The 12,078-nt window shown below is 27.4% G+C and overlaps 1 protein-coding gene across 1 annotated transcript; it reads right to left on the bottom strand.

The window, feature by feature from the left end:
• Nucleotides 1-3,711: 3,711 nt before the first annotated feature.
• On the bottom strand, nt 3,712-11,676 carry LOC145831433 (methionine synthase reductase-like). The gene is made up of 6 exons (XM_082938690.1): nt 11,573-11,676; nt 11,104-11,247; nt 8,894-9,234; nt 8,187-8,316; nt 6,448-6,634; nt 3,712-5,242 (listed from the first exon to the last, which is right to left on the bottom strand). Exons 1-6 carry the CDS (start codon nt 11,619-11,621, stop codon nt 4,216-4,218), a joined length of 1,878 nt encoding a protein of 625 aa, XP_082794816.1. The 5' UTR covers nt 11,622-11,676; the 3' UTR covers nt 3,712-4,215.
• Between the last annotated feature and the right edge of the window lie 402 nt (nt 11,677-12,078).

Genomic DNA, 12,078 nt, shown 5'->3' with positions numbered 1-12,078 from the left:
ATCTAAACTTATTATTAAGCTTTTTTTTTTGATTTTATTTGGTCTTAATCAAATACACTTTTCATAAAAGCAATAATTCTTATTTATATGAAAATAAAGTTTTGATACAGTAAAAATGTCAAACGTAGTTGAAATGTCACTAGTAGTTACAGTTATCTATCTTTGCTTTAAAGAGATTGTTTACGTCTCTGATAACACCTGTAAAAAGTTTATAAATATTTAGTTTTAAATACGTATCTCAAAGCAATTATAAATAGTTAGAAAAAAATTAAAACAAACAGTGCGTACTTACGCGGGTGCGTACCTCTCAAAGTGCGTACCTTAACAATGTCTTTCCTTTTTAAAATATTTATTTGGACCTGTTATATATATTAAATATCATACAAATAGGAAAAAGTTCCTGCAAGTAATGTTAAAAAGCGTGTGCCCCGATTCGTGTGTATAACCAATCTACAGATTATTCAAAAAAAAAGCTTAGTTTGCAAAAGAAAACCTAATTTATTATTTCAAAAGTAAGATTAACTTAAAGAAATAAAAATTACAAACTTGAAATTCTAATACATGATAATATGTTATTGTTGTTGGTGGTAGATTAGATTACTTTTAAATCTGGGAATTAACCAATTTAGTTACTAATAATTTTTTTATTATTCCTTGTTGTATAGATAGTTTGTTGCAGTTAAAACTTTATACTTAATGTTTTTTGATAAAAAGCTTTTAACCTTCTATATACATAAAAAGTTTTAATTTCATATGTATTGCATATTTATAATTCTTTATAATTGTGTGCATATATAATATTATAATTGTCCTGGTCAAGATGCTAAAGAAATCCGTATTGTGCAACCATTTTTAAACTTAAAAAAATATATATATATATATATATATATATATATATACAGTTACTTTCTAAGTTTTTGTTTTTATTTTTTCATTATTGTTTTAAAGTTAGCTCAAAGAATTAGTTACAAGTAAATGGTGTGCAGCTCGATGACCGAAAGGTCTTTCTCCACACCAATCCATTGACCTTAGTTGTGAGCGTTCACATTTTTCTTTCTTTATAACCAAAAAGTTCTTCGTGCACCAGGTCCTAGGACCAAACATTTTAAGTTTTTTTTTTCATTCAATAAACTATAATCTTGTGTCAATACACATAGTTTATGATAACCTTTCTAATATAAACTTTTGTATGTTAGAGTTAAAAGCATCAGTAAAACTTGCTTTTGTTTTCGTTACTAATAAAAACGATTAAAGAAATTATTTAACTTTTTTTGGTGGCGATCAAAATCATTAATATAAAAGTCTTAGATAAATTTTACGAGATATTTCAAACAAACACCAAATAAAAGTAAAAATCATATATAGTTAGTATTTTGTCAAAATTAAGTGCATAATTGACTAATTTTTGTAAACTAAATAAAATTGAAATGTTACGGCCCGTCAGGTAGTAAATTTTCGTTTAATCTAGCCAGCCAACTGAAAAGGTTTCCTACTTTACTATATAAGTAGTTTTTTAAAGAGGCTATTGTTTGAAAATTCTTTATTACTGCATTTAAAATCTAAAACTTATTTAAATAGGTGTGGTTGTGGTTTTATAATTATTAACTGAAAAATAAATTTTCACCGAGTTCATCTTTCAGAATAATTTACTTCCAAGTCATCCACGTTTATAATTTTAATACTTAACAAAATTATTATACTTTAAACAAATACTTACCAGTTTAAAATATGAGAATTAAACACTTAGAGTACAAACAATTTTCGTTCAATCTTAAAAAATATATTTAACTTTTACATTGGCTATTGATTAATTTTTTTAAATTTCTTTTAATAAACAGATGCAATTTAAGTAACTTTTAGTTGTACATCTATTTGAATTTAATAAAAAATTAATCTTGTTTTTAAATTGTGGTTATCGAATGATATTTCATTGTTTTGTATCACAAGTAACGTGGAGTCAGTCAACAAGAACCTATTTCCGATGAAACTTAAATACAGTTTAAGTTTTTTTAAATGACGAGCAAGATAAAATCAAAGGCAGAAAAACTCAAAAAAGTTTTTTACGCAATATACAGTTTTATATATATTTATCAGAATTGGAGCTTTGCAGATTGGAGTCGAAACCTTCCAGCAGACCGTTTCAGCGTGATTATGTAGTTACAGTTATTGAACTCATTATTATTTTCATTGTTTAAATACTTTTTTACTTAACAACGTTTGTTCTTATATGTGTTTTTCAACTTAAATTTGAAGTAATAATTCCCTATTTTAGTTAGTACATTTTTCTCTTAAACTTATTTTATATGTCAAGGTTCTACTTTCATTTAAAGTAATTACATTAAAAGTAGTTTATAATGTATAAAGTTCGTTATATTATTACATTTTATATACTATATTATAACAGAATAAAATTACTGACTTGTTGTAAAGTAGCCTTCCTAAGTATTGTTTAATGTTTACACATTCAAGATTAATTAAGATTAATAGTCTTATAAGAGACTCTAATTGCTCAAAATACTTCTAATACTATCTTAGCAAAGCTTATTTAGTCTTAAATGTATAAACAAATCAATTAACTTTATTATGTGGTTCTTATAATCCATTTTGATATACCGAATCTTATTAAAAACAGACAGCTAGAAAAAAAGATCTACTAATTTAGATAAAGCAAAAGTAAAGTGCTATTTTATTTGTACAAACAAAAAGTCTACAGTTTTTCAAATAACCACTATAAATCTATATAGAAAATTCACTTAAAAGTACAGAATTTGTAAGCAAAGTCCTAGGCAAGACATTAAAAGGTATTTGTGGTGTGCGACTCGATAACAGAAAGTTTTTTTTGTACACCAGGACAAAATACTTGAGCGCTTTTTTTTTGTCATTTAATGAATACTATTATCAATCTCATATCAACATAGGGGTTGCTGTGACTTTTTCACACTGAATACTAAAAGAGCTTTTGTTTGGTTTTAACTTAAAATTTTATGATTGCATGTATGTTACATTACAAAAATATATATCAAAAAGCTGGGCTGACTAACAGTATTAAAACTTTTTACAAATATAAATCGACCGTAACTTGAAGTTTTACAAATACTATAAATCTGTTCTATTTGTGATAGAAACTACAAAAGCACTAAATAAAGGACCAAACATTTTCAAAATATTTTTTAATACTAACAAGACATGATAATGTTATTCAAAATTGCTGGTGTATAAAATTTTTATATTAAAACAACGATCATGCTAAAAACGGTTTTTTAATATGCTTTGTTTAATTTTGTTTCATACCTAACATTTACTGTTAAGTTTTTTTAATTAAAAAAAGGCATAAAATTAATGAAAATTAATAAATTGTGTAAAAAATAATTTCTAAGGCAACTCTTAAAGTTTAAGTAGTAAATTGGTAAAACATATGTTTAAAGTATCTATTAAATAAACTAAATAATAAAACATTACTGAAACTCATGACGGTTCAAAAATTCATCTAAAAGTCCATATATTTCAATTTCCTAAAACAATTTATTTAATATCAATTACATTTTTTATCATGAAATTATGTTTCTAAATTACATGTATTTAAAATGTTTCTATTTAAAAAACAATCGTAATAAAAGTTGTTTTTAAATTAGTGAGAAAAAATAGCTTTGTTTTGTTTCGTCTGACATCTAACATTTACTGTGAAGATTTTAAAACTAAATAAAAGGTATAAAATCAATATTAAGAAATAAGTTATTGAAAAACAGCTCCTTTAGAAAATCTAATGCATATAAAATTCTTAATTTGAAGTATTAAAATGGCAAAAGAAAACAATAAAAAATACACAATAAATAAAGCTTGTAGAATAAATAACTAAAACATTACTAAAAATACATCAGGGTTTCAAAATTCATCAAAAAGTCTTTATTTTTTATTTTCCTATAACAATTTATCTAGTAAAGGGTTTCCAAAAGTTGGCCATGACAGATACTCAGCAGGCCATGTCCAGTTAAGGAGCCACAGGGGGATCATGAGGTCATAATTTGAAACTTAAATTAGATATTCTGGAAGAATCTGGAAGATATCCATTCATTCTTGTTGATGAAAAGCAAAAAAAAGGTCTTAGATGCATATAAAGTAGTTTTTTGAGTAATCTTGTCCATAGCTTTTTTAATTTATTTTAAGGGGGCCATTTGAAAAAAAAGTCTGGGAAACCCTGATCTAGTACAAGCAAATTCAAGCCCACACGTCTTCTTTGTACCTCTTTTCCTTAGTCAAGCTCCTCAGTAAGTTCTTCGCCTCCTTCTCCTCCAAACCACCCTCCTTCATGAACACCTTCACGAACGACTCCCGCACCCCCTTGCTCATTCCCTTAGCGTCCCCGCACACGTACACAACGGCACCTCGATCTGTGACGTCACAGTAGACGCGATGGGAGTCGCGCGCGATCAAGTCCTGCACGTACCTGTGCTCCGAACCTTCCGTCCGCGAGTGGGCGACGTTGAGAGTTGTGATTTTCCCGCTCTTTTCGAAATCCTTCAGCTCTTCCTTGAAAATGAAGTCGCTGTCGGGACGGCGGCAGCCGAAGTAGAGGTGGTTTTCTCCTTTTTCGCCTTCACAGTCTAGCGACCTCTGCTGGACAAATCCCAAAAACGGGGCTACCCCCGTTCCAGGCCCGATCATTATTATAGGTGTTTTGGGATCTTCGGGCAGCTTGAAGCTTGGCGATTTGCGGTGCCTCAGCTCGACGGCGCTGCCCAGCGGCAGGTTCTTGAGGAAGTTCGAGCAGACGCCAACCCTTTCTCCCGGCATCCTGTGCTCGCTGGGGGGAAGCACAGCGACTGATAGGGCGAACCTGATGCTGTTGTGGGGGGAAACGTTTGGCGAGTCGACGACCGAGTAGCTGCGCGCCTTCAGAGCGGGCAGGTGCTGGAGAAGGAGCTCGGCAGAGGGACGGCACAAGGGGAAGAGGTGGAGGACGTCCATAACGCACACGTGGTGCTTCAGGACAAACTTGAGGTGGTCTTGCGCCCCCTGCCGGCTGCAAAGTTCCTCCAGCCTCCTTTTTTCATTTACATCTTCCGCCGCTTCCGCCAGAGCGCGCAGCAGAGACTTCTTGCAGGTGGCGCGAACTTCAACAGCAGAGGTGAGCGCTTCCCTGACCGTGAATGTGGTCGGCAGGTGGCCGGGAAGGGGTTTACCCTCGTAACCAGGGGAAACCCGCAAGCTCATTGGGGCATCCCAGTCCAGTTGAGGATGCAATCTGCAAAAAGGTATATTTTTAGTTTGGGATTAAGACCTAGAAAATTTTGAAAAAATATATAATTGTTTTAGTTACAATTAGAATTTGTACACTTTAAAAAAGCAAACTTGATATACATAAAAAATTTTATAACATAATTTTTTTATCGCATTTAAGTGTCATTTGCCATTCAATAAATAAAGCAAAAGTAGCTTTTTTCTTCGTTTAAAATGAAATAAAACAACAGAAAAAATGAGTAACTGTTGTTAATCTTAAGTTGCAAACGATAATTAAATTTAAAGCGCTTTGAGTTTAAACTAAAGTTTTTTTTACAAAGAAAGTCTTTAAAAATAGTAATAAAAAAAAATTACAGAAACTGAAGTTATGCTAAAAATAAACTTTGGAAATATATTTTCAAATTAATACTAAGACTCGTCTGATTAAATGCTTAAATACAATCGGAAGAGTGTATAAATAATTTTTTATTGTAGATCATTTTTAATTATTCATTAATGTAAAGCTAGTATGTGGGTTGTAAATTTTTTTAATAAATTTTGTATTTTGTATACAATTTAGACCGCTAAAAAAATTACTAATATTTTAAACTTTATATAAAGTTTAAATAATACTCATGAAGTTTAAGTTATTTCATTTTATATAAAATTATAATTGAATATTAAAAGTTTAAATTTTAGTTTTCGAAAATTAAAAAAAGATAAAACTTGATAAAAATTTAGGAGTTTATTTTTTTAAAATAAAGAAAGTAATTTTTATGCAGTTCAAAAATTTAAGTCAGTTTACATATTAGTTATATTATAAATAATTTATTCAGCTATTTTCTTATTTTGTACCGTATAAAACAACGTTGTACTTTACTGTAGTTTACATACAACTTTTTTTTATCTCTTGTATCTGTATAAAGCCACATTTAGTAATTTTTGTAAGGAGTCCAGTAACTCTTTTAAGAAGAACTTTTGATTAAAAATTAAATAGAGATTTAAGTATTCGAAAAACAAACTTAATTTACGACAAGAATGTTTTAACTCATACAAAGCTTTAGATATGAATACTTATAACAAAACATTTAAGCATGTAAAACAAAAGTCAAATTTCGACAAAAATATAATAAACTTATTACATTAATGTAGTCTTTACACCACAAACTTGCATTATATCTTATGGACAAAAGTTTATATATATGAATTTTAACAACACATTTATCCTACCTGGAAAGAATATAGTCAACGTCTTGTTTTGAATTCACACAAGAAAACGCGAACGAGTCACCAGGTTCATAACCTACACTTTCATTTAAATTAACAACAATTTCTAAAGTCTCTTTCGTGCATTCTTGGGATGTCATTCGTTTTCTTGAGGCGAGAATTCCTCGTATGACGTCATCACTAGATATTTCTGTTGATTATTAAGTTTTTCAACGGTAAATTGAAGCCACTTAAAGATCGATTTGATAATTTTAATTGTAAAAATATCTTTATGTTTTTTGATTAATTAAACTAGCAATTTTAAAATGGCCAGACAAAAACAAAAATTATTCAGCGGCTGAACCATAAAACTAAAAGTTTACTCTCACCATAAAACATTCATTAGCTTCTTCAAATAAAATTTATTTTTTTACATAATACTTTACATAAGATAGTTTTATTCTTCACAAATCATTTTAATATTTTTATGTATTATCAGCAATTATAGCATTAAGTATTTCAAAAATGCTATAAATTTCACTTTTTCTAAACAAATAATACATAATGATAAAACTAAATTTAAAACAGAGTTTCCAAAACTTATTTTTATATTCGCCCGCTTTTACAAAAAAGTTAAAAATTCAAAAATAAATACCCCTGTTTACTAGATATTACCCCAAGTTAATTACCCACTTACTTTTTCGCAGTCTAACTAGTTATTGCCTCTGGTAAGTTAATAGAATTTAATAAAAAAATAAAATATTTTTTTTTAAGTCAGGGTTGCCACTCTCTGAGTCAAAAAAAAAACTGTCCTGAGTGACCTTAAACTACCATGAGTCATCTTGAGTTTTTTTTTAATCCATTTTTTTTTTGCTTCTGGCGCAAACTACTTATACCTCATGTTAATTTTTCTTCTTTTAAATTAAAGTGAGGTTGTATGTGCATGCTTCTGCAATAGATGTTCACTAAACTTATGAAAAACACTTATTACGAAGGTTCGACGTAAGTATTAATCGATTAAGATTAAAAAAAATAATTTGTTGAATTTAACCATGTTAATTAAATTTATATATAATAGAAAATAGTTGGGTTTTTTTTTTGACAATTGTAATTGATTAAATTTAATCTTACCACATAAATTACTCACTTGAATGCATATTCATTAACTTCAATGTTTACTTAGTTTCTAATCAAACAGTCTAATATAAACTCAGTTCAAGATAAATTATAATTCCAGATTTAAAACAAAAACTACAATGTTTTTCTAAGAATAGTGAAGAACAGGCCGAAAGGCTATAATATATTTAAATGGGCATTTCAAGATCAATAAAAATGATGTTTTTCAACAAAATTGGTTATAAGCAAAAAATTTTGAAACTAAATCAATTAAACCTCATTCAAAACCTAGAAAAATAAACTAGCCTGAAATTTTCAGATATCTTACACCTATTCTGAGTTTTCTCTAAATAATTTCCTTGTTTAAAAAAATCAAAATATTCACAGTTATCCTGAGTGTGTAGCAACCCTGATATAATGGATATCGCCTTGCTTTAATGGAAAATTGTTTTAGTTTAAAAAACTAAATTACTTGTAATATATAGGAAAAATATTTTTTTTTGATTTATCAATTTTCAATCAAAAATTATAAAACATTCCACCTAATTTTTTCAAAACTTTGGAGTATCTTAAGTGAAATAAATAATTTTGACTTTATTAATAACAAATATTTAAAGCTTATTGTTTTTAGTACTCTTTAAACTAACTTTCTTGCTTTGAATCAGGGTCATTGGATGGATATAAGTTAACAAATGTCCTTAGCAATGGAGGCAAAGTCAATTTAATTTCACTCATATCTTTATTGCATAACAAACTCTTTGATTTTTTCAAAGATTCCTGGAAAAATGTTTTATAAAACTACAAAAAAAATTAATTATACCTATTTTTTTAAACATAGAAACTTTTACTTTTCCTACACAATAAAAGCTCTTTGTAAGTTTGTATGAGCTGTAGTAATAAACTATAATAGTAACAGTTTTTAATTTTACTTGTAGGAAATACAAAAATATTCTAAATGTTATAAGTAGTGACTTTAGATAAATCTAGCATTTTATATTATACTATGGAAAATAATCATTTAAAAGCTACATAATAAGAATTTCTAGTTTAACTATTACTTTTTACCAGAATTTTTTTAAGTTTCAAACTTTTCCCCAAACTTTAATATTACAAAACATACTAAAGATTACAATTTGTTTTAATTAGAGACTGTAGGTAAAAATGCATAAAAGTAGTTGGTTTTTTTTTAATACATCAAATACTTAGAAATAGTATATTTATAAAATTGTTTACAAATTATTAGTTCAACATTTTCCCACAAATATCTAACACATAAATATTGTTATCTATGAAAAATCTTTTTAGCTAAGTACCTACTTAGCAATATACTTTAAAAATTAACTAAAAGAAATACTTTGTTTTGCTTGTCATCCTCCAAAGTTGTTGAAAGCAGTTTCTTCGAAATCTCCTCTTCAGCCAACGCGTCGCAAGCCCTCTTCACTTTCTCCCACAAACCTTCAACCCACATTTCCACAACGTCATCCATATCTGTTGCGTCATCTGCGTACGTGACGTCATCAAAAGCCTTTGCGCCGCTCTTCTTTAGAGATTCCAACAGGGTTTTCGGACCTCCACAATAACTTGAGTAGTCTGTGCTGCCGAGACCCAGCAGAGTGTAGTGCAGGTTCGGAAGAGCTTTACCATCGTCCAGCTTCTTTGCAAAGGACCTTGCGTTTTCAGGCAGTTCTCCATCACCTTTTGTTTTATTATTAATAAAGAAGAGGTGTAAAAATTGTAATTATTATAGTATTTTTTTATCTAAAGGGTAGCGTTAAAATATGAACTTGTCAGACGATTAATTTCAAAAGTTGTAGAAAGTTATTACTTATAAGAATTGTTTAGCAATTATTTAATAAAAATGACTGGTAGTATCATTGAAAAAATATTTAACAATTGACACACGTTGACAAACAGCAGTCATTTGTTCAAGCACTATACTTCAAATGGAACTTTTAAATCTGAAGAAAAGTCTTAAAGAAAATTTTGCAAAAACATAACAAAAGAATTTAAAATTATCTCACTTAATTATTATTTAACAGTTACAATCACATCTTGATATCAAAGGTAGAATAAAAAGTATAACTTACATGCACTATAGTTAGAATTAAAATTAATTAATGTATACATTAAGTTTCTTAAAATAATAAAAATTTTATTTTCAATCTCTTTCTTGGATAGATTACTTTGTTAAACTTGTTTTTAACTCAGTAGTTAAATTAAGTGAGCCTATAAAACGACAATAGTTAAGAAAAACAATTTATTGAGATTAAACAAAATACATTCTAAATAAGATTTTAAAAAGCAAACAATTAAGAATTCCAGCCACCCCCAACTACCTTTACTTTTTATTACAAAATGTATTAATGAAGTACAAATGATACTGTAAAGTGGGCTGAAAGGGTATTCAAGGACTAAAAAAATCTGAATAAAAAATCAAACTAAGTGTTAAACATAGTTAATTAAGACGTGATTTGTTTCTTTCAAAATTGGTATTGTTATCTATTTTGCTTCAAGTGTTTAGGAGCTATGTAAGTTTAAATCCAAACAGTTTTTGCCTTTTACAGTGTAAAAACTGCTAAAAATTCTTCATTGTTTTTGTTAAAAATTTGCTTGCAAGGAGTTATAGAAATATACCAGAAGTACTTATTTACAATTTTTTTTTTCGTTTTTCTTAGAAATTGTATAATGTACATTTAAAAATAAGATAGTTTATTTTAAAACTAAAGATTTGTAAACTTCTATTATTGAAAATTTTTTTAAATAAAAAATAGGCATTAAAATATTGCTTGTAAAAACCTAAAAAAATAATTATACGCCTCAAAATAATTTTTTATGTAAAGTTATTTATAGAATTATTGTCATATTTTCTAATATAAAATATATATTTTGGCAATTAGCAACTGAGATATTTAAATATATTTTAAAAATACTCTATATTGCCCTCAACACAGCAATAAAATGTCAGAAAGAAGAGCTTTTTTTATGAATAATAATATACTTTTTTTATAATTCCAAAAATTTTGACTTTCTTTAATAAAAACTAAACCATGTAAATGAAAACAATATTATACAAAAACAGTATTTGTATAAAAGCTTTTAAGGTGTTTTTAGCACTTGCTGTACACCTTAATTATGACAAAAAAATTAGAACTTTGTTTTTTTTTAATTCAAAACAGCAAAAAATTGCTACATTTAGACTGAGGTAACTTTTAATAGACTTAATATAATAGAACTAAAGCCAGTTTTAAAAGAAGAAACCCAGCTCTAACGGATTAAAAAACACTTTGTTTAAGTTTTTACACACTAAAACTTTTAGTAGTTGGCTGCCAACCTCTTTGTGCTAAATCAACTACTAGGTTTACAAAACAAAAACTACCTGTTTTATTTTACTATTTTTTCAGATTAAACTAAATATATTCAAAAAGCAAATACTCAAGACTTCAAGTCACTCCAAGCTACCTTTTACAAAATTAATTTCTTAGTATTAATTATGTTAAGAATACGAACAATACTGTAAAGTATTATTACTTAATCTAATTATCTGGTCTACTAAACAAAAATTACCTGTTGTAGAACAAATGACAATGGCAACTTCAACTTTTTCAATATTGAAAGTATTTCCTTCATCTTTAAGACATGCTATTTTAGCATTTGTACCATTAAATATTGCATCTTCATGTATTCCTTCTGCAATGGATTGAGCTTGGCCTGGATAAAAAAAATTATACATGTTTAAAGAAGAAAAATTGTATATATATTTTAAAAAGATATCTGTTTTTCAAAACCATTAAAACTTACTGACATTTTAAACAAGGTATAACATAAAATTATTAAGCATCATAAGTAGTTGATGTTTAATGGTTAGATATTTTAAAATCAAACATACTGTTGTTTTTTCAATTGAGACTAAATTGTAATAATTTAAATTGGTAAACTGTTGTTTTAAAATTAAGAAAAAGTTCATATTTCATAAAAAATCTAAAATAAAAGAAATAATAAAATAGAAAATTACAATAAAATACAAAGTTTTCACCTGTTTGTGATCCATAAAGTATATACACTTCTTTGCGTAATTTTGTCATTGTTTTTTAGTTATAAAAATTAAATATTTTAGTATAAAAATAAACAGCTATTACTGTAAAAATAAATAATTAATTGATTGTAAATCTGCTTACTAAAATATTTGTTTAGAAAATTTAAAAACCAAAACTTGAAAAATTATTAGCTTTCTTTCAATATTAAGCACTAAAAGTAACAACATTAATTTATATGCAAACACAATATATAATCTATTTTGGTTTTTTCTATTTAACCTTTTTTTACATAGCATTCTGTTTTTTTTTTCATCAACTTAAATTCAAGTAAATTGTAAAACAAAGCTTTACTTTAACAATAACTTAAAAAAATATTATTCATAAAAATCACATCAGGGATACCAAAGGTAACTACTAATATAGCCTTATTAGATCAAGAATAGGCAGCTTTTTATGAGTAGTGAACCAGATTGACTAAAAAATCGTTTGAGGAATTGACTTTTAT

This window comes from Thalia democratica, chromosome 3 (assembly GCF_965202585.1).
Source record: "Thalia democratica chromosome 3, ktThaDemo2.hap1.1, whole genome shotgun sequence".
Classification (NCBI taxonomy): Eukaryota; Metazoa; Chordata; class Thaliacea; order Salpida; family Salpidae; genus Thalia; species Thalia democratica.
This window is presented reverse-complemented; position numbering and strand designations above follow the sequence as displayed.